Source organism: Desmodus rotundus, chromosome 6 (assembly GCF_022682495.2).
Source record: "Desmodus rotundus isolate HL8 chromosome 6, HLdesRot8A.1, whole genome shotgun sequence".
NCBI lineage: Eukaryota > Metazoa > Chordata > Mammalia > Chiroptera > Phyllostomidae > Desmodus > Desmodus rotundus.
The window spans coordinates 86,284,235-86,303,859 of NC_071392.1; the positions used below are offsets into that span (position 1 = coordinate 86,284,235).

Consider the following 19,625-nt stretch of genomic DNA (forward strand, 5'->3'; position numbering starts at 1 on the left):
CATTTGTTTACTCTTTCCTTTATTTCCCTTGGCTAGAATGATATATCAGCAAAAATATTGCTGCATGGATATCTGAAATTTTACTGCCTTTGTTTTCCTCTAGGACTTTTATTATGTCACAGCTTATGTTTAAGTCTTGTCCATTTTGAGTTAATTCTGTGTGTGGTTTACGTTGGTGGTCTAGCTTCTTTTTTTTTTTTTCCATGTAACATTCCAGTTCTCTCAGCAGTATTTGTTGAAGAGGCCATTTTACTCCATTTTATGCTCTTGCCCCCTTTGTTGAATATTGTTGACCATAGAGACATGGGTTTATTTGTGGGCTCTCTCTACTGTTTCATTGATCTATGTATCAGTTCTTATGCCAATGCCAGACTGTTTTGATTACAGTGGCCTTGTAATACAGTTTGATATCAGGTATTGTGATCCCTCCTACTTTGTTCTTCTTTGTCAAGATTGCTGAGACTATTTGTGGTTGGTTTTGGTTCCATTCATATTTATGAAATATTCTAAATCTGTGAAACATATCATTGGTATGTTAATAGTAATTGCATTGAATCTATGGCTTGCTTCAGGTAGTGTGGACATTTTAATGATGTTAATTCTTCCAATCCATGAGCACCATATATGCTTCTATTTGTTTCTGTATTCCTTAATTTCTTTCTTCAGTGTTGTCTAGTTTTCTCAGTATAGATCCTTTACCTCCTTGGTTCAGTTTATTCCTAGGTACTTTGTTTTTCTTGCTGCTGTAGTAAAGGGGATTTTTTTTTCCTAATTTGTGTTTCTGATATTTTATTATTGGAGTACAAAAATGCTTCCAATCTGGATATTGACTTTGCATCCCGCTATTTTGCAAATTCACTTATTAGGTTGAGTAGTTTTTGGTGGAGCCTGTAGGATTTCCTATGTACACTATCATGTCATCTGCAAAGAATGACAGTTTTACTTCCTTCTTTCCAATTTGGATGCCTTTTATTTCTATTTCTTGTCTCATTGCTGTGTCTTCAACTTCCGATACTATGTTGAATAAAAGTGGTGAAAGTGGACACCTTTGTCTCGTTCTTGGTCTTAGGAAGAAAGCTTTTAGATTTTGCCCATTGAGTATGGTGTAGGCTGTACATTTCTCATATATGGCCTTTATTGTAATGAGGTATGCTCCCTCTATTCCCACTTGGCTGTGTGCTTTCATCATAAATGGGTACTGTACTTTATTGAATGCTTTTTCAGCATCTGTTGATATCATCATTGATTTTTATCTTTCATTTTTTTATGTTGAAGTCTTTATTTGTTCCTTTTATTGCCTGTGTTACATCTGGACTCCCGCTATTGCCTATTATGTTATACTCCCCTAAAGATTATTGAGGTTTTGTGCTTCTCCCCTGAGCAAGCACTTTCTGTGGGCCCTCATCGCTCCCAGTGACTTAATATATTTTGTAGGCTCACAGAACATGAATCAATGTATCACACCAGGCCTCTTCCCAACCCGCAATGTTCGAGATCGGTGTTTACTCCTGCACGTCAATGTGAACAGCAGTGCCTGCTGAACCCAACCTCGGGATAGCAAATTTGGTGTCCTTGGAGTCACTTAAAGTGCCCTAAATATAAAGAAATGGGCTTCAATCTCTGTGAGTTTCCAAGTAAAAATAACGCTTTTCAGTGGAGAAAGATGGTTCACTCCCTCGGGGGGAACCAGTCCTTTGAGGTGCTCACCTTAACAAGCTCCACAGGGGCCACACACACTACATCATGAAGCTTAAACCATTCTCCATGGGGGTGTGGAGGCGGGCTCCAGCTCAGATCAGTGCTCAGAGTCCAGGCACTTGGGGACTGTGGACATTGTGCTGTGACCATATACTGTAACATCTGACTTATGTGCCTGGTGCATTTTCATGCCAGGATCCTGCTGAGTAGGATCACCCTTGCCGTTCCTCCTGAGTTCTCTCTTCTCTACTAGCACCACACACACAGTCACGCACACACTCCCACACACTCCCACCCTCAGATAACAAAGCTGGAGTCAAGAGCAGAAGGGCAGGTTTGTTCTGTTCAGTGGGGAAGACATGGAATGGTGGGAAGGTGCTTTGTAATTTGTTCCCTGGACTCCACAGGTATGTGTCTGGGGAATGGGTGGGCTTCAGGTGGTCAGAGTGGAAAGCCCTCTCATCTAGAAGCCTCCTGAGCCCCCCTGTGTCCTGTCCTCATGGTCAGGACAGGAAGGGCTTCTGTGACTCATCACCCAGGGAACCCGCCTCAGGCAGTAGGTGCTTCAGCTCCAACCTCTCCTCTTCCTGTGCCTTCAAATTCAGCACAAGGAAAATACTGTACATAGTGCCCTCCTGCATACAAATCAGTATATGTAACGTGGTTAATGACTAACAGAAGAGCAGGACAAAGGGTTGGCCAAAGTCCTCAGGGTTCGGATGAAGAGAAAGACACCTTTCTGAAGACCCTGTCCTTGCACTATGCTGGGGTGGACGTGCTCAGAATAACATCTGCCAGCCTGCTGTCAAAGCCTAGGTTTCTCACTCTTCTTAGTTAAAACCCCTCCTGGTCACATTTATGGGGAGGGCCTGGTTCCACTGTGTGTCCCTGTGTCATGGTAGCAACCCGAGAGGGGCATGAAAGCCCTCTAATACTGTTGCCTCCTTTTAAGTGGAAGGTGGAGCCGGAGCTGTTACACAGTTTCTCGTTCATGTCTTCCTATACTATCAACCATCTGCTTCTACCACATCCTAGAAAAAGCCTTCTTTGCTTTGTTGCCCCATACAGAGGTGTTAACACGTGGCCATCAGAGCATCCTATGGGAATTCGATGAAACTCCCATCGTATTTTTCTTGTGTCAGTGAAGGTGGTAGAGGTGCCCGGTTCACTTTTCCTGATTCGGTGTTTCAGGCTTACTCTCCATGGATGGCTGTCCTGATGCTAGGGAGACCCATCGTCAGATCCTAGAATGGGACTATGTGGCTGCCATTGCCACACGTCCGAGTTTAGGGGAATGTATAGCTGGCGGAAATACAGCAGAACGATTCTGCTAGTAAAACAACTTCTCTGCTGCTCTTCTCTTCCTCGCACAGTAATGCGTGAAAACCCGTGCTCTACACAAAGTTTTCAGTGTAAATGCATTCTTACTCTGTTTACTTTTAAGTCCCTTCGAGAAGTGGTGTTTAAAGCTAATGATGGTGAAGTGCAAATGTGTTGTTCTTAAACTTGAAAAGTGGAGAAGCCAATGTGAGTGAAGCCAGCCCGTGCGTGCAGCCTTGTCATGAGACACTCTGTTCTTTGGATCTGTTTGGGAAATGCTGCTGCTCTGTGGCCCTCTAGTCTGCATCCTGGAAGGTGTGTTTATCTTTCATATCAGAATGGAAGCCCACCTGACACTCATCTTGGGCCTTGTGTGTGGTGGTCCAGGTTTGAGTTTCCCCCCTGGATAGCCGAAGGACCGCGCGCACCTCACTGAAAACACTGGCACCGCCCTAGTGTTTCTGAGCTCCTGAGTCACCCAAGCTGCTGCAGGGCTTCCTTGGTTTATCTCTGCCCCAGGCCCCCAGGGATTGAGTATTTCTGTGTTTATGAGAAATGTTACCAGTCAGTGGGTTAGGTCCTCTCCATTCTTTTTTCTCAAGGTCTGTTGGCTGTCCTTGATCTTTTGCATTTCCATATGTGCCATTCAGGAAAAGATGATTAATTTCCACACGATAAAAACACCTCCTAGTGTCTGACTTGAATTTCATTGAGATTATAGGCCAATTTGGAGAGATTTTATATGTTTACATATTTCCCAATCCATTGACATATAAACTCTTTTCATTTTGCACTTTGACCTTGACTTCAGTTTTGATAAATTTGCTTATGAATTTCAGTAGTTCACTGTAGAAGGTTTTTCAATGTAGGCAATTGTGTTTTGTGAATAATGACATTTTTATTTTGCATTTCAATTCTTATGGCCTTTACTTCTTCTTTTTGTCTTTTTTTCTTGGCTAGTTATTGAGTCAACATTCAATAGAAATTGTGTTAGTGGAGGGAATTTTCTAACTCAGAGAGAAAACTTTTAATATGTCGCCATTAAATATAATGGTTCTGAAGGTTTCGAGTGACAAAGGGCTTAAATGAATCACTTTGTAATTAATATTTGTAGGGACTAGATCCTGAATTTTCTTTTGATGGAATGTTCTTTTTATTATTATTGTATAGTAGCTCCCATATGGCTATAAATGCTTTGAAGTGATATCAGTACCAGTTTATTCATGGCTAGACATTTTTTTTTGTAATTTCATCTTTATCTTTTTGGTGTGTGTGTATGTGTGTGAGAGAGAGAGAAAGAGAGGAGAGAGAGAGGATGAAAGAGGGGGAATTTAGGTATTTCAGGTATCCTTCTTGTAAAGATTTGGTACCTTGATTTTTTTCTCCTATTGCAATTATCTCTGTATTTTAGTGTCTTACATTAATGTGGTAATCAATATACATAGATTTATTAATACCAGCTCTTTCGTGTTGTCTGTTGGAAAATTTAGTTGCCTCTTCATTTCTCTTTTGTTGCTTTGTGCCTACTTTTGGCTTAATCATGCTTTCAGTTTCTTTCACTTGTCATGTAATTTTGAAAACCATAGTTTCTATGTCTATTTTTGGTGATGTATATTAAGTGGTAACATCCCAGCTTAGAAATTATAGTAACAAATTTAAAGTTACTCAGGGTTCCAGTTCTCATCAAGACTCTTAGCAGTCTTTACTCACCAAAAGTCTCTTCCTCTGTTTACTTACTAGTTCCAAAGGTTTCACTGTATCCTTTTAAAATACCACAGTAATTATTTTAAGTCAATAGGTATAAAGTTTGCCAACATAGTTTTCAAATTATGTTTCTACATTGTTTTCATATATTGCTTTACCTGTGATTCACTGGGATTTCTATTGAGTAATACATTTTATTTGTACACGGAGGATCTGCAGGTCCTCATACCTCCTTATTTGCATATTTAATGATGCCTCACTTTGCTCTTATGCATTCAAGAGTATTCTTGACAATATCAAAGCGTAGAAGAGCAGCTTACCCCTTCTTGGAACACTGAAGATAGTAGCTGATTGCCTTCAGCCCCTTTCCTATTGGGGAGAAGTCACCGTCAGCTGGGTTGTTGCTCTTGTGAATGTAATTGTACTTTACCCTTGGTAACTTTTAATTTTCCTCCTAATCCTGCAGCATATACATTGTGCAAAACAGTCGAACAAAGACTGCTGAAGAGGCAAATTGAATTACAGCTTCTATGAAACACCACAACACTGACAAAGCAGTGAAGGGATTCTGAGGAATCAAACAAAGTGATAGACATAGAAAGAATCCACTTAAAAATCTTAGAAAGCAAAAATAAAGTTATTTAAAAATGTTTTTTAAGCTAGGCAGATGAGATAAATGTCAACCAGGTGTCAGTCGTAGAAAAAGGGTGCAATTAGAATATAGTTATGAAATGTCTAGAGCAGCGTGAAGAGAGCAAAAGAGGAAAGAATCTGAAAGGGTCATTAATTAAGAGACACAGGGTAGGTTCATTGACTACATCACTATTGAATAGGCATCCCAGAAGGTGCAGACATAGTGAAATGGAGCGAATGAAGAAAGCCAATAGTCAAAGAGGTCATTGTTAAGACATTCCATTCACTGAGAATTTATTTATTTGTGCTATTTCATCCTCAGAGTACGTTTTTTATTTAAAGATTTATGTCACCTTCAGTTATAAAAAGTTGTGAGTATACATTTAACTTTCTTTATTGCACTCATTAAATAGAAAGATTTTTTGCAAATTAAGGACTTCAGTCTACTTTCAGTTTTGTAACGTTTTTGGTTAAGTCTCTTCAAATAATGTTTCTTTATCATTCTCTTTATCCTAAGTTTAGTGTCTCAATCCAGTATTTGTGTCTCTAAACTGCTCGTTCAAAAGTGTATCCTTTTGTCTGTGTGTATTAAAACCTGGATGGATTCTTAAATGTGATTTTCCAGTATACTGCTTCCCTTTTTAACATTAGGTCTAGAAATTATTCTCTTTACAGACTTTTTAAAACTCGTGTGGCTATATTCTCATTTCAGAGGTATGTGACTGATTTGTTTTTATACACCGATAGTGTTTTCGTGGCTCCCGCATTCATTTTTCTTAATTTAATGAGCCTTTTAGTAAATATTACACCTTTTTTAATCCATTGGGACATTCTCACCATCCTATGTTAGAGTCTTTGGAAGATTTTCTATGCACTTAATTACAACTTGAATGAATTTTATCCAGATGAATAATATCTTGAATGAATTAATGACATCTTGAATGTAATTAATCAAGATGTAATGAAAGGAAAAACAAAGTGATTTTTTACTTAATTTTTCCTCTTTAACATGAAATCTGTGTGTCTTCGAATGTGTTTTTGGGCACACATTTTGAGTGAAAGACTTTTTGTTTTTATTATTCTTTGATTTTACGTTGGTTTTTCCACCTTCTCTTTCTCCCTGTTGTGTGGTTTTGAGCTTTTATAGTCATTCACCAGGATGGTGGCCCCTTGTGGAGAGTCGGGTGCTACGAGAGTGCCTTGGGCTCTGGTGATGTAACAGGAGAGCCAGCAAGTGCATCGACCTGGTCACAGTCACAGTCACAGTCGTATCCAGCAGCCCAGTGGCTGCTTTATACCTCCTTCCATGGCCCCAGCCCAGGTGCTTGGTTTCGAAAAACCCTGTTGGTGCCCCAACTCCCAAAACTCTCCTGGTCTCCACACAAGCTGAGTTCCAGGTATTACTCTCTGCTTTCATGATGGAGCGTGCTGTGTTTCCGATTCATTCCTGGTATAAGAAAGAATTGTCCCATTTGAATCTCTGGCTGTCTCTTTGGGGGCTTGCATTTGATATTGTGGTCTGTCATGTTCACAGGTTCCAAGTAGAGGAGAACTAAAGAACTCCCCTTCCATGTCTCTGGTTATATTTTGTTTGTTTTTTTCTTCAGTGAGGAGAGGGGATTACAGAACTACTATAAAGGACACATGGACAAAATCAAGGGGGAGGGTGGAGGTGGGGGAGGGAGGGGGTTTCGACTGGGGTGGGGTGGAGGGATGGGGAGAAAAGGCATACAACTGTAATTGAACAACAATAAAAATTAAAAAAAAACCCTCCCCTTGAGCACCAATCTTTTCTTAAAACTGTGGAATACAACCGATAGTGTAAGGGCAATGATAACATCAAGTGTCACTCACCTTCAGTTTCTGGGAGAAAATAGAGATTCGTAGTTGTGGTAAGTGAAAAGGAATCTGTCTCTTCTTTAGCTTCAGCTGATTATTGCTGACAGTCCATTCCAAGGGGTATCAGATCTTCTATTTATTTAACAGAAGCCAGAGACCCTAATTTTTATGTGAAATCTCTCAATTTTTAATATTGGCTAACATCTAAAGTTTTTAAATATCTCTAAAGCCAAATTTGCAGATCAGCATCACAGGACTGCGGGCTGGAGTGAATCCATGACTTACTGATGTGTGGCTCTTGGCGTAAATTCTCACTCTGTGTGAGCATACCATTTCTTTTTTTCCTTTTCTACTTCTCAGCTCTGAAGTTTCTGTCCTAACGGCAGCCCAGTATTCACCAGTCCAAAGAAAATGGGAAACAATCAGACATGGATCACAGAAGTAATCCTGCTGGGCTTCCAGGTTGACCCAGAACTTGAAGTTCTCCTCTTTGGGTTCTTCTTGCTATTCTACAGTGTCACCCTGCTGGGCAACGGGGTCATCCTGGGGCTCATCTGCCTGGACTCCCGACTGCACACCCCCATGTACTTCTTCCTCTCAAACCTGGCCATCGTTGACATGTCGTATGCCTCGAGCACTGTTCCTAAGATGCTGGCAAATCTGGTGACGCACAAGAAAGCCATCGCCTTTGGTCCATGCATCCTTCAGACTTTCCTGTATTTGGCATTTGCTGTCACAGAGTGCACGTGTTTGGTGGTGATGTCCTATGATCGGTACGTGGCCATCTGCCACCCGCTGCAGTACACTGTCATCATGAGCTGGAGTGTGTGCACGGTGCTGGCCGCCACGTCCTGGGTGTTTAGCTTCCTCTGGGCTCTGGTGCACACTACTCTCATCCTGAGGCTGCCCTTCTGTGGGCCTCAGAAAATCAACTACTTCTTCTGTCAAATCATGTCAGTGTTCAAATTGGCCTGTGCTGACACTCAGCTCAATGAACTCGTCCTCTTTGTGGGCTCCGTGTTTGTTTTAGTGGGGCCCCTGTGCTTGGTGCTGGTCTCCTGCACGAGCATCCTCTTTGCCATGCTGAGGATCCAGTCCGGGGAGGGCCACAGGAAGGCCTTCTCCACCTGCTCCTCCCACCTCTGCGTGGTGGGGCTTTTCTTTGGCTGCGCCATTGTCATGTACGTGGCCCCCAAATGCCACCACTTTCAAGAACAGAGGAAGATCCTGTCATTGTTTTACAGCCTTTTCAGCCCCATGCTGAACCCGCTAATCTACAGCCTGAGGAACGCAGAGGTCAAGGGTGCCCTGCAGAGGTTTCTGGGGAAGAGGAGGTCCCTGGGAGGGATGGTTGGGAGTATTTTGAGTGTGTGAGCTGGTCCTCATCACACACTCAAGCCAGGAGCTTGAATGCCCTTTTGAGTCCTTTACTTTAACCAACCCAGGACACTTTGTCTTTGGACTTGTTGTAAAATGAGAAAATAAATAGCCTTACTGTTTATGCCATCAATACCAAACCTGAGATAAAGTGTAAAACCGAAAATCAGTCTAATCCTATTCATGAAAGAGATGCAAATGTCTTAAAGAAAATATTAGTAGGACAAATCCATAAAATAAAATAATTTTACCTTTTGAAAGTGTTTATTCCCTGAATGCTAGAATTGTTTAATGTTAAAACAATGAAAATAATTTACCACATTAACAAATTAAAGATACATGTCAGTAGATCTAGTAAAGTGTTTGACAAAATTTAACACTAATTCATGGCAAAAATTCTTGACATGCTACTAATAACAGACAATAAGCATTTCTAAAGAGGACCTACAGAGAAAGAGAAAAGAAAACCCACCCAGTAAACATGGTACTTAAGGATGAGATGCTAACATCTTCCCCTGTAAGTAAAGAATGAGAGAAAGATGTACACCATGGCCTTGTTTTCAGCTTTTTACTAGAGATTCTAACTAGATGTATATTTTATAGACCAATTATTTAAAGATATTCAAGATTTGGTTAATTTTTATTGGTGAAGACTGATCCATGTGATAGAAATTTACTTGGAAAAGATAAAACTTAGAAAAGAAGAAATTTCTTTGTTGCGACTTAGATGGAACATATGGAATAATTTCCCCAGCCAAAGGAAACTGTAGTGGAGTATATTATGGAGTGAGGTTTCTTTTCAGGACAATGGACATGTTGGTTATTGTGTGAAATATGCATTTACTTATTGTCAGTGCAGTCAGAGTTCCTAGTGAGAGTGACAGCATGTTTACTGAACAGAATGTGAAGCCAGGTGAGTACTACTCTATGTCCTACCTGTGAGTCTCACTGAGCGTAGCATTAAGGACAGGGTCAGGCTGCCAGCATGTGCTCACTGAATGTGTTTTAGTCCTGTGGCTCAGAGGCTATGTCTTTGTGGTGGGGATGGAAGGAGTACAGACAAGAAACCAAGATGTAGGTGCTGGCGGAGTGAAGTGGAGGAAGGCTGAGATTGTTGATAAGAGTTTAATTTTCTCTTTATAGCATTTTATGTTTAGTGTGCACCTTTTTATTTATCCTGCCCTTTCTCCCGAAGCACGTTTTCACAGTAAAGTGTTCTCGGATCTCATCACCTTCAACCTGCTTGGGTGCTTCTGGTCATGTCTGAGGAATTTCTCATCCATGCTTTAGATTTCTTTTTTGTCCAGGTGATTTGTCAGTTTATCAATAATACTTTTTTTTTTAAAGGCAACTCATCTGTTGGTGTTGGGAAGGGGTTTGTTTATATTCCCGAGTCTTGCTTCAATGAGGTTAACTTGGTTGTGGGTCTGGTTTTCACAGTTTAGATCCATTTTGGGAGTTTTCTTCAGGGACTGCATCTTGTTCTCCAAAGCACCATGGAATGATGCATAAGCCAAAATACATAAATGTTCATTTATTTAAAATTGGAAATGCAACTGCAGAATGAGCAAGGAAGTGTGCTGAACTTTGCTGTAGAAGTACCTACACTGGAAGATAATGTTTCACCTAATGCTTGAGCAGTGAACCTGGAGTCAGAGCCAGAGGGGCTCATCAGAGGCCCTCCTGACCAGGGCTCTGGATTACTGGTCATGCGACCATCCATCCTGTAGACATCCAGGTGACTAGCATCCTTGCGCCAACTCGTCAGCTTCCCCTGAACTTTTATCTTCGTGGGACCCCTTTGCTTGGTGCTAGTCTCCTCCACATGTAACCCCTTTGACATCCTCAGGATCCAGTCTGGGGAGGGCCCCAGGAAGGCCTTCTCCACCTGCTCCTCCCACCTTAGCAAGGTCAAGCTCTGCTTTGGCAGCACCTACCTCATGTCCAGAGCCCCCAAATCACACCATCCTGAGGAGCATCAGGACATCCTTTTCCTGGTTACAGCCTTTATAACCCCAAGGTCTTTGAACCCACCGATCTACAGCCTGAGGAATGCAGAGGTCAAGGGTGCCCTGCAGAGAGCACTGTATGAGGAGAGTCATTTCTAATTGCAGTGACATTTGAATCACCAGCCTGAGTGCTCAGCTACCACCTGAATCCAGAGAAGCTCACTGCTGCCTTCTGCCGTGATTCTTCATGATGCGAGATTGGGCCATCCCTCTTCCTCTGAAGGAAGCTTTCCATAGGTTACACTCATTGATTTTTTTTAATCAGATATAATTTTTTTTTAATTTCTCATTGCATTGAATATCCGCATACTAAAATATTATATTGATTCCTGTTCTGGGTCCCAAAGGTTGAATACAGTCTTTCTCCATCTGCACCCTAACTGTGTAAACTCAATACTGCATATTCATAGGATTTGGGAAGAAAGAAAAAGCTGCAGTGGAAGGAACTGGTCCTGCAAACCCCAGGGCCACTTGTCTGTTCTTCCAGATTGTATTTGTCATTAAAGACCATCTCAGGGAGCTCTAGGTGCATGATGTAGAGAAATTTACTATGAGAATTACAGACTGCTATTGGGGAGTAAATGAGCAGGCTGAGTGAAGGAACAAAATTAATACAGGGTGTGTAGGGGAAGGGGAGAAAGAGAAACCTGCAGGCAGTGTGGGAGGCGAGCTCACTGTTTACAACCTTTGGGGCAAACTGCTGGGCCAGTAGCTAGCAAAGGGCAGAGCTTTCTAGCCCTTGCCTTGGTGGCAGGTTGACTTTTACCGATTCCTTCTACTTTTCAAACACAGTGGTCAGGGATGCGTCCTACAGACTTTACGTGCCTCTGAGGATGTTACCATAAACTGTGCCTTCCAGCCGGCTTTGAGGTGAGGCTGGCCACTTGCTTCCAGAGTCTTTCTGGATCTCACACTGAGAGTGACAGGAGACTTGATCAGAAGGGTAAGTGTGTGCCCTTCACTGGGGGAGTACTGATTGCTCAGTGCAACTCTCTTTTTCCACTAAAATTATCTTTAGTATGAAACATTAAACTCATATTTAACAATATGATAAATTGATCAATTATTGCACTTTAACTCAATGAGCTGTTTATGCAGTTACTAAAATGATGACTGCATAGATTTTACAGATACATAGGAAAGAGTTATTATAACATTTAAAGGGAAAACATGAACCAATAGTTGCAAATGCTATGTAGCTGCAATTATGGACACATATATGCACTAAATAGAGAAGTCTATGATATACAATAGCATAGTATTGCTTATAGGGTGGTACCATGACTGACTGTAACTTCTGAAAATTGTTTCTCATGCTGTAGGGAGGTTTGGAGATGTCAGCTCACTGTGTTTACACCTGTAATAATTGAACCAGTACGAGCTTGTACACCAACTATGCTTCAATTACGATATACAAGAAAATTTTAAAAATGGAAATAAATTTAGCTACAAAAGTTTGTAAGATGTAAGAAACCTCTTCAATTTCATCTCTGTCTTTATTTTAAATTCTATAGCATAAAAGATCTTTTTCAAAGCCACCCACTCCTGCTTACCTCCTGTGGGCAGCAGAGCTCACTGAACATACAGGTCACATGGGCTTTCCTAATAACAGCTGACGTGCTTGTTGACCCCTTACCCAGTGCTGTGCACACACATCGACAGCACTAAACACGGAACGTCTCATTCAGCCGTCTTACCCAGTCCATGAGAAGGTGCCATTGTCAGTCTGCTTTATGTGTGCTCACACCAGAAGGTAGTCAATGTTTGCTTTTACTGAGTCGCTGTCACTGCCAGGCCCTCCTTGCCTCTGGTCGTCAGCCATTAGCAAGGAGCACACGTTGCCCTCGCCTCTCTGTGCTCTGGCAGTATGACCTGGACTGGACCTAGAGGGACGCCAGTGGAACACAGTGCTGTCTGTGACTAGCGAGCATGATCGCTACCAGATAGGGCATTGGCACACCTCTATGCCCATCACATCTAACCTGTTCTTCCACCTAGTGTGTTTAAAGTAATTCCTGTGTGTGTCCCTTACTGAACTGTCAGTATGAGTGATGTGGAGCCTGTTCTTTATTGATGAACGTGAGACCCCAGCATCTGGTATCCAGCTTACAATTTTTCTTAACCAAATTGGGACATTTGGACTATTGATTTTTCTTTTTTTATCCTCACCCAAGGGCATGCCTATTGAATTTTTAGAGAGAGGGGACAGGAGGGAGAGACACAAAGTAACATAAATTGAGAAACATCCATTGATTGCCTCCTGTGTGCGTGCCAACAGGGTCCAAACCCTCAAGATAGGTAGGTATGTATGGTCCCTGACCAGGAATCGAACCCCCAAACTTTCAATTTATAGGACAACACTGCAACCTACTGAGCCATACCAGTCAGGGGGGACTGTTGATTTCAGTGGCTTGCAATTCCTTATGTTGTCTAGGTAAGGGGCTTTAAAGCAGACCAGGAGCCTGGCAAAGGGTAGAGGACCTTGACCCTTCCTGTGTGCCCTCTGCTCTTGTCAGCCTTGCCCCAACAGCTCTTGGCAGTGGCAGCAGAGGCTCCCGACCAGCCTTAGGTGCTCAGTGTCCCAGAGCCAGCCTCATTATTCCCCCTGGGGCCACAGCGCCACTGGGGAGCCCCATCTCCTCACAGTGTTAAGTCTGAACCCCAACTCCTCTGACCTTGTGGCTTCTAATCAACCAGCCTCTGGTCTGTGCCTTTGAACCCTAGGGATGGCAGCTTCTTTTGGTTGTGTGTGTTCATCCAAGAGCTGTGTGTTTACTGTTGTGGTTCCCCAGTACCCTTGTAACCATTATGTTGTATGAAGTCTCTCTATTCACATACAACACCAACACGGTTTCTGTTCCCTGTTGGTTCCCAACTGATTCAAAGAGAAGAAATACAGAGGATTTATGTTCCAGCCAGTGTGAGATAAAACTCAGTCTGGACTAGAGGATGGGAAAAACCTGTGGGCCCCAGCTGCCCTGTGTACCCCTTACTCTATTTGGAGGTTTAGTCGGTGGGGAAATTGAGTTCTTGATCCAGAGTGCATGCTAGGTGTGGTCATTGCCATATTGGAGGAGTCCCAGAAATCATTCTAGAACTCTAAATGGATGAACATGCACCCCGCCGGGAGTGAGGGAATCCCCAACACCACAGTCTTGTCATAAGCATCCCTGTGGAGAACATGAGAGATTAGTCCCTGGAGAGCCCCTTTCCCCTCGAAGGGAGCTGATGGCAGTGTGCCTGGCGGGACTTTATCCCTCCCTACAGCAAACACTCACAAGTACACTGAGAGGGGGTGGAGTTGAGCAGAGAATAAGTCATCTCTTCTTGGTGGAGCACCTGTTCTCCTGAGAGATCCTTATGAGACGGCCGTTTCCACACCTAGTCACAGATACTGTTCTCTTCATTAGTGTGTTTTTGCTGGACCCAAGTCACATTCAGCTGGTCTTCTCGTTTTTAGCTGTGAGGCTGTGGTAAGTTTCTTATGTAGTCCAGTGTTTGTTCACTCTTCAGTTTCAGACAGGCTGTGCTGAGAAATCCCAGTGCAGAGTGGAACTGTGATAGTCTGTCAGTGCCAGGGGTCACTAATTATAGACTGAGCTGATAGGATCATTTAAGTGACCATCTCCTTCAGATACAGCTGAGGTGGATCATTTACGTTGATATATTTAGTGTGAAATGCCTTGTTTAAATGATAAGATATATTAGTTATTTGAGAGATTTGTTTTAAAGTGTTTCCATTGACCCATGAAGTTAAGTCATGTTTCCACGAACTAATGGACTATTTGACCACAAAAGGAGTTTGTTACAGAAGAGTGTCCTGAAGGTTTTATTTGTGAAAGAGAACTTCCATTTGGTGAGTTTTATGAGAATTATCATCTTTTGAGTTTTTTAAAAGAGGTTTATCATTCCAAGTAGGTTATGTACACTAGCAGATAAGAATTCTCTCATATGTCTCAGCCAAGACATGTGGACGAATATCTAATATGTTTAGTAATAATCTGTGGATTTTTTGTTTTGTGTCTTAGCTAGTAGCCGCAGATAGGAGGAAGATGAGATGACACTCACTGGTCCTTCTAGTTTAGTTTATTGTGTCCATCATAGGACAGTTTAGAAATAGCACTGCTGTGTTCTTTCACCCCAAATGCGGCAACAAAGCTGAAATGAAAATGACTATCACTTTTCTATACATTTAGGACCAATGAATCCCATAATTGCAAGAGACCTGAGCATTTTTCTTGCTCGACTTCTCCCATAGCATGGGAATCCAAATCTCCAAGTTAAAGCATTCAGTGACAGAAAGTTCTGTCCTATTAAAACAACCAGCTTTCTTCACGGGGGTGATTGCAAGTGTTATGGCGTTATTTCTTGGACTAAGGTAACATCATCTCCCAGTGTTTCTGCTGTGAATTCTATGATTCTTCCGTTGAAACAGGGGAAACCTTACACTTTTGCTTTTATCCACTTGCAAATATTAACTTATGAGGAAATTTGAATGGAGATTTGACTGGAACACAATTAGGAATTTTGTGAAATTCCTATTTCAGTAAAATCAGATGGATGCTGGACAGAAGAAGGGTATGGAGACAGACAGACAAGGAAAGAGAAGCAATGGTTTAATAATTACAAGATAAAGCTCGGAATGCCCACCCTGGTAGAAGTGCTTTCCTAAAGATTGATAAACCCCAGAAAATAAATATTCAGGATGAATGATATTTTCATGTTAGAGTTAAACAATAAAATATGTTAAATTCTCTAAGGATATGAGTATGTGGTTAGAGCTTTAGATCGAGCGTTGGATATTGACCAGTAGTTTTAATTCCCAGGCCTTGACCCATCAAGGAATCATTGAAGCAGACTTTTACTAGTGAAGTAGAGTAGAAAATAATATAGAAAATAGCAACTACTCTTCCACATAATAAGGATACAAGTAAGGGATTCAGTAGGTGTGTTAACGAGTTTTGAACTGTGGTGGAAGTTTGGAAATAAAGCTGAGATTTACTGAACACCGTAATAGAACACTGGCATTTAATTTATCAGGATGAAAAAATCCCTTCTGTGTCATTTGCCATGCATGGTGTTCAGTTAGGAGCTGAGTAACAGGACAGACATGTCACTGAAGATGTGTTCTGAGGGCAGAAACAGGGACACACACAGGTTTACCATGGTAAACGCGTCCCTCGGCACTCAAACATGGTGAGCTAGCTCCCTTGTCTCGTTCCCAGGAAGATGGGGGCCAACCAGACTTCTGTCACAGAGTTCCTCCTCCTGGGATTCCCGCTCAGCCCAAGGATGAAGGTGCTCCTGTTTGGGCTCTTCTCCCTGTTGTACGCCTTCACCCTGCTGGGCAACGGGGTCATCCTGGGGCTCATCTCCCTGGACTCCCGGCTGCACACCCCCATGTACTTCTTCCTCTCCCACCTGGCCACTGTGGACATAGCCTATGCCTGCAACACTGTGCCCCAGATGCTGGTCAACCTCCTGAGCCCAGCCCAGCCCATCTCCTTTGCTGGCTGCATGACACAGACCTTTCTCTTCTTGACTTTTGCTCTCACTGAATGTCTTCTCCTGGTGGTGATGTCCTTTGATCGGTACGTGGCCATCTGCCTCCCCCTTCGGTATTCCACCATCATGAGCTGGAGAGTCTGCATCACCCTGGCAGTGACTTCCTGGACATTGGGGATCCTCCTGGCCCTAGTACATCTGGTGTTACTCTTACCATTGCCCTTCTGTGGGCCCCAGAAAGTGAATCACTTTTTCTGTGAGATTCTAGCCCTTCTCAAACTCGCCTGTACAGATACACACTTTAATGAGGTTATGGTTTTGGTTGGGGCAGTTTCAGTACTGGTGGGACCACTCTCCGCAATTGTGGTCTCCTACAGTCAGATTCTGGGGGCGGCCCTGAATATCCAGTCCATGGAGGGGCGCCGGAAAGCTTTCTCCACCTGCTCCTCCCACCTCTGTGTGGTGGGGCTCTTTTATGGCACAGCCATTATCATGTATGTTGGACCTCAACGTGGGGACCCCCAGGAACAGAAGAAATACCTCCTCCTATTTCACAGCCTTTTCAATCCCATGCTGAATCCCCTGATCTATAGTCTGAGGAACAGAGAAGTGAGCGCTGCTCTGAGAAGGAGGCTGGGAAAGGAGAGACCTTCATGAGAGCCTCACAGAGAAAAAGTAAGTGAGCGTAGATGGACCTGAGGATTCACCTCACCCTATATGTTCACGGGATACATAGATATGCTCTTGTCTCAGGGCATCCTTTGCATGTTCTTGAACTTCTCCTGTGACTACCTCCTGAGAAAGCCCATTCTGGTCCCTCCCTCCAAGGATGCTGCACAAGAAAAGGACCCCTCTTCCAGTCTGCATGGTGCACGCACTTGTGATATGGTCATGAGGGATATTCTGAATAAGACAAAATGAATTTATATATTCCATAATCAGGACTTGCAGACAAAATTTTATTGTAGAAAACAAGGTATTTGCAGAATATTTGAAATATAGGAGTTGAGACTGATTACATAGCAATTATTGAAATATTTAAAATTTAGCAACTATCATCTTCAAAAACTGGGCCTACATTTAATATATTTGGTTATTTTCCTGCGTATGTCTATGACAATGATGTTTCCTGAGGCATCAACAACTTAAATTAGGAAGAGCATGCGCCAGGACTTCAAGGGAAAGGGGATTAAGGGGGTAACTCTGATGCAACTGACAACAAGCAGAGAACCCTGGAATGAAGGGTATCATTTAAAACACACAGACGTGTTGGAGCTTTCTATGGCGCTGTGTTCTTCTCTCTGCCTTTGCAGCGTAGGTGGGGATCGGGGATGGTGGAGACGAGAGGAGGAAGGCAGAATGGACATGGGTGAGAGTCCTGGGAAGAATTACACATTTTCTGTCATTGTTTCAGTCACTTGTCTCCCATGGGAAATGACCAAAACTTAGAACATTCTTGCTAATAAGAGCAGACTGTGTAATTGCTGTAATGACTGTTTGACCAGTGATACGAGAGCTATAAATTATCAGTAATAATTTGCTATTTAAAGCAGGAGATATGAGGTGAGTTAAATAACCCTACTAGTCAAGCATGGAATCCAACACTATTAGGAAGTGATAGAGCACAGTTCTGGAGGTAGTGGAAAGGATGTATAAAGAGACTTTTTGAAAACTTTCCTCAAATTACATTTAAGCCGTATCAAAGGGAAATATTTACTTTTAAAATAATGTTTTTGTGTGTGGTTGTGAAGAGTGTTTAAAGAAGAAAGAATATGGACTTCTTTTTTACACAGCGTCTGGTTTGTAAGGATGTCTGCTATGTAGATAAACATTACTATCTAAAAAAAAAAAGGATAAAATCAATGATTTTGAACTGAGGTAAAGCTGGGATTTGTACCAAGTTCTGCTAGTTGCTAGATGAGCAAACATATATTATACTTAAGTTGTTTGGAATTTACATTTAGTATATGTAAAATAAATTCATTTATGGTGTCTGCCCTAAGGGTTAAGCCCAGAGAGATGGGTCTTGATGCCTTCACAAAACATGAGGGATGTAGAGATCTTTCTGTAGACAAAGCCTCGATGTTGCTACTTGTGTATCGGTGTGGCCCGAAAAACTCCACATAGTTGTGAGAAGCAGACATAGAGTGATGGAGGGAGTGTGCTGCAGGCAGTGTTTTTAATAGACGTGCTTTAGTATATAGATATGAAATTAAAATGACACCATATGAACTTTGTTGAGCGATTCCAGCACAATTTAGAATAGCCCAGTGCTGGAAGCAACCCAAGTGCCCATCAGTAAATGAATGGATCAAAAAGTATGGTACATCTACACAGTGGAATTCTATACAGCAGAAAGAAAGAAGGAGCTCTTACCATCTGTGACTGCATGGATGGAACTGGAGAGCATTATGCTAAGTGAAATAAGCCAGGTAGTGAGGGACATATACCATGTGATCTCACCTTTAAGTGGAAACTAATCAACAAAACAAACAAGCAAGCAAAATGCCACCAGAGACAGTGAAATTGGGAGCAGGCTGACAATGATCAAAGGGGAGAAAGGAGGGATAATGGGGGGAAAGGGTGAAACGTTACATGAACAATTATAAAGGACACATGGACAATAACAAGGAGAGGTGGAAACAGAGGAAGGAGGTGGGGTGGGCTGGGGTGGTGGTGGGGAGTCGTGAGAAAAGGCAAAAAACTGTACTTGCACAACAAATAAAAAAAGTGTAAAAATGTTTAGAGGAATTCATAGTCATTTTCCAAATCAGTTGCAGATCAGTTCTCTAGTCAAAGGGGTCCACAGAAATGTGTAAATACGGTGATTTGGGGGCCACAGTAGTCATAGTTATGCAACCAAGGGCGTTCACTTAATGGTGCACTGTGCTTATTGTTCCATGTTACTGTAGGTAGTTGTGCCTTAAAATCGCAGAGACCACCAGCACCAGCCCCAGCAGCAAATCAGCTGTGTAAGACCCCCTGGTGATGTATGCACAGGGGTGGACAGAGAAGAGACCTTTCTCAGAAGAAGACTGCTATCCCCGTCCCCTTTCTGGATTCTTTATGAAGCCTCCAGTTTCTAACTGGAGGATGTTTCCTCTGAGTGAAGTACTTTAACAACTTAGTTTCTTTCCCAAAGTGTTTGAAGAGTTGAAAGAAAAAAAAAGAGCAAGGTTGATCAGAACACAAAATTTAAGTCTCTTTGTAAGCATTCTCAGAATTTTAAAAAATAATTCCCCAAACTATCAGGACAAATATAATAGTAAATATTAGAATAAAAAGAAGATACAATTGGTTAATAAAATTATAAAGGTTTCAGCCCTGGCTGATGTGGCTAAGTGGATTGAGTGCTGGCCTGGGAACCCAAGGATCACAGGTTCAATTCCCAGACAGGGCACATGCTTGGGTTGCAGGTTAGGTCCTCAGTAGGGGACACACGAGAGGGAACAACACATTGATGTTTCTCCCTTTCTCACTCCCTTTCCCTCTGTCTAAAAATAAATAATTAAAATCTATAAATAAATAAATAAAATTATA

General features: G+C 42.2%; 2 protein-coding genes across 3 annotated transcripts; both read left to right on the top strand.

Annotated features, from left to right (window-relative positions):
• The first annotated feature begins 1,928 nt into the window (after positions 1 to 1,928).
• On the top strand, positions 1,929 to 8,950 carry LOC112308383 (olfactory receptor 2A12). Its single transcript, XM_053926333.2, has 2 exons — positions 1,929 to 2,105; positions 7,555 to 8,950. Exon 2 carries the CDS (start codon positions 7,606 to 7,608, stop codon positions 8,566 to 8,568), a length of 963 nt encoding a protein of 320 aa, XP_053782308.1. The 5' UTR covers positions 1,929 to 2,105; positions 7,555 to 7,605; the 3' UTR covers positions 8,569 to 8,950.
• LOC112308373 (olfactory receptor 2A7) lies at positions 2,087 to 18,687 on the top strand. 2 transcript variants are annotated; one of them, XM_053926334.1, is made up of 2 exons: positions 2,087 to 2,105; positions 15,806 to 18,687. In XM_053926334.1, the coding sequence occupies exon 2, from the start codon at positions 15,810 to 15,812 to the stop codon at positions 16,740 to 16,742; it is 933 nt and encodes a 310-aa protein (XP_053782309.1). In that variant the 5' UTR covers positions 2,087 to 2,105; positions 15,806 to 15,809; the 3' UTR covers positions 16,743 to 18,687. The 2 variants fall into 2 exon arrangements, with proteins under 2 accessions (XP_053782309.1, XP_024420337.2); XM_024564569.3 differs by lacking the exon at positions 2,087 to 2,105 and adding an exon at positions 13,978 to 14,053.
• Positions 18,688 to 19,625: the final 938 nt, after the last annotated feature.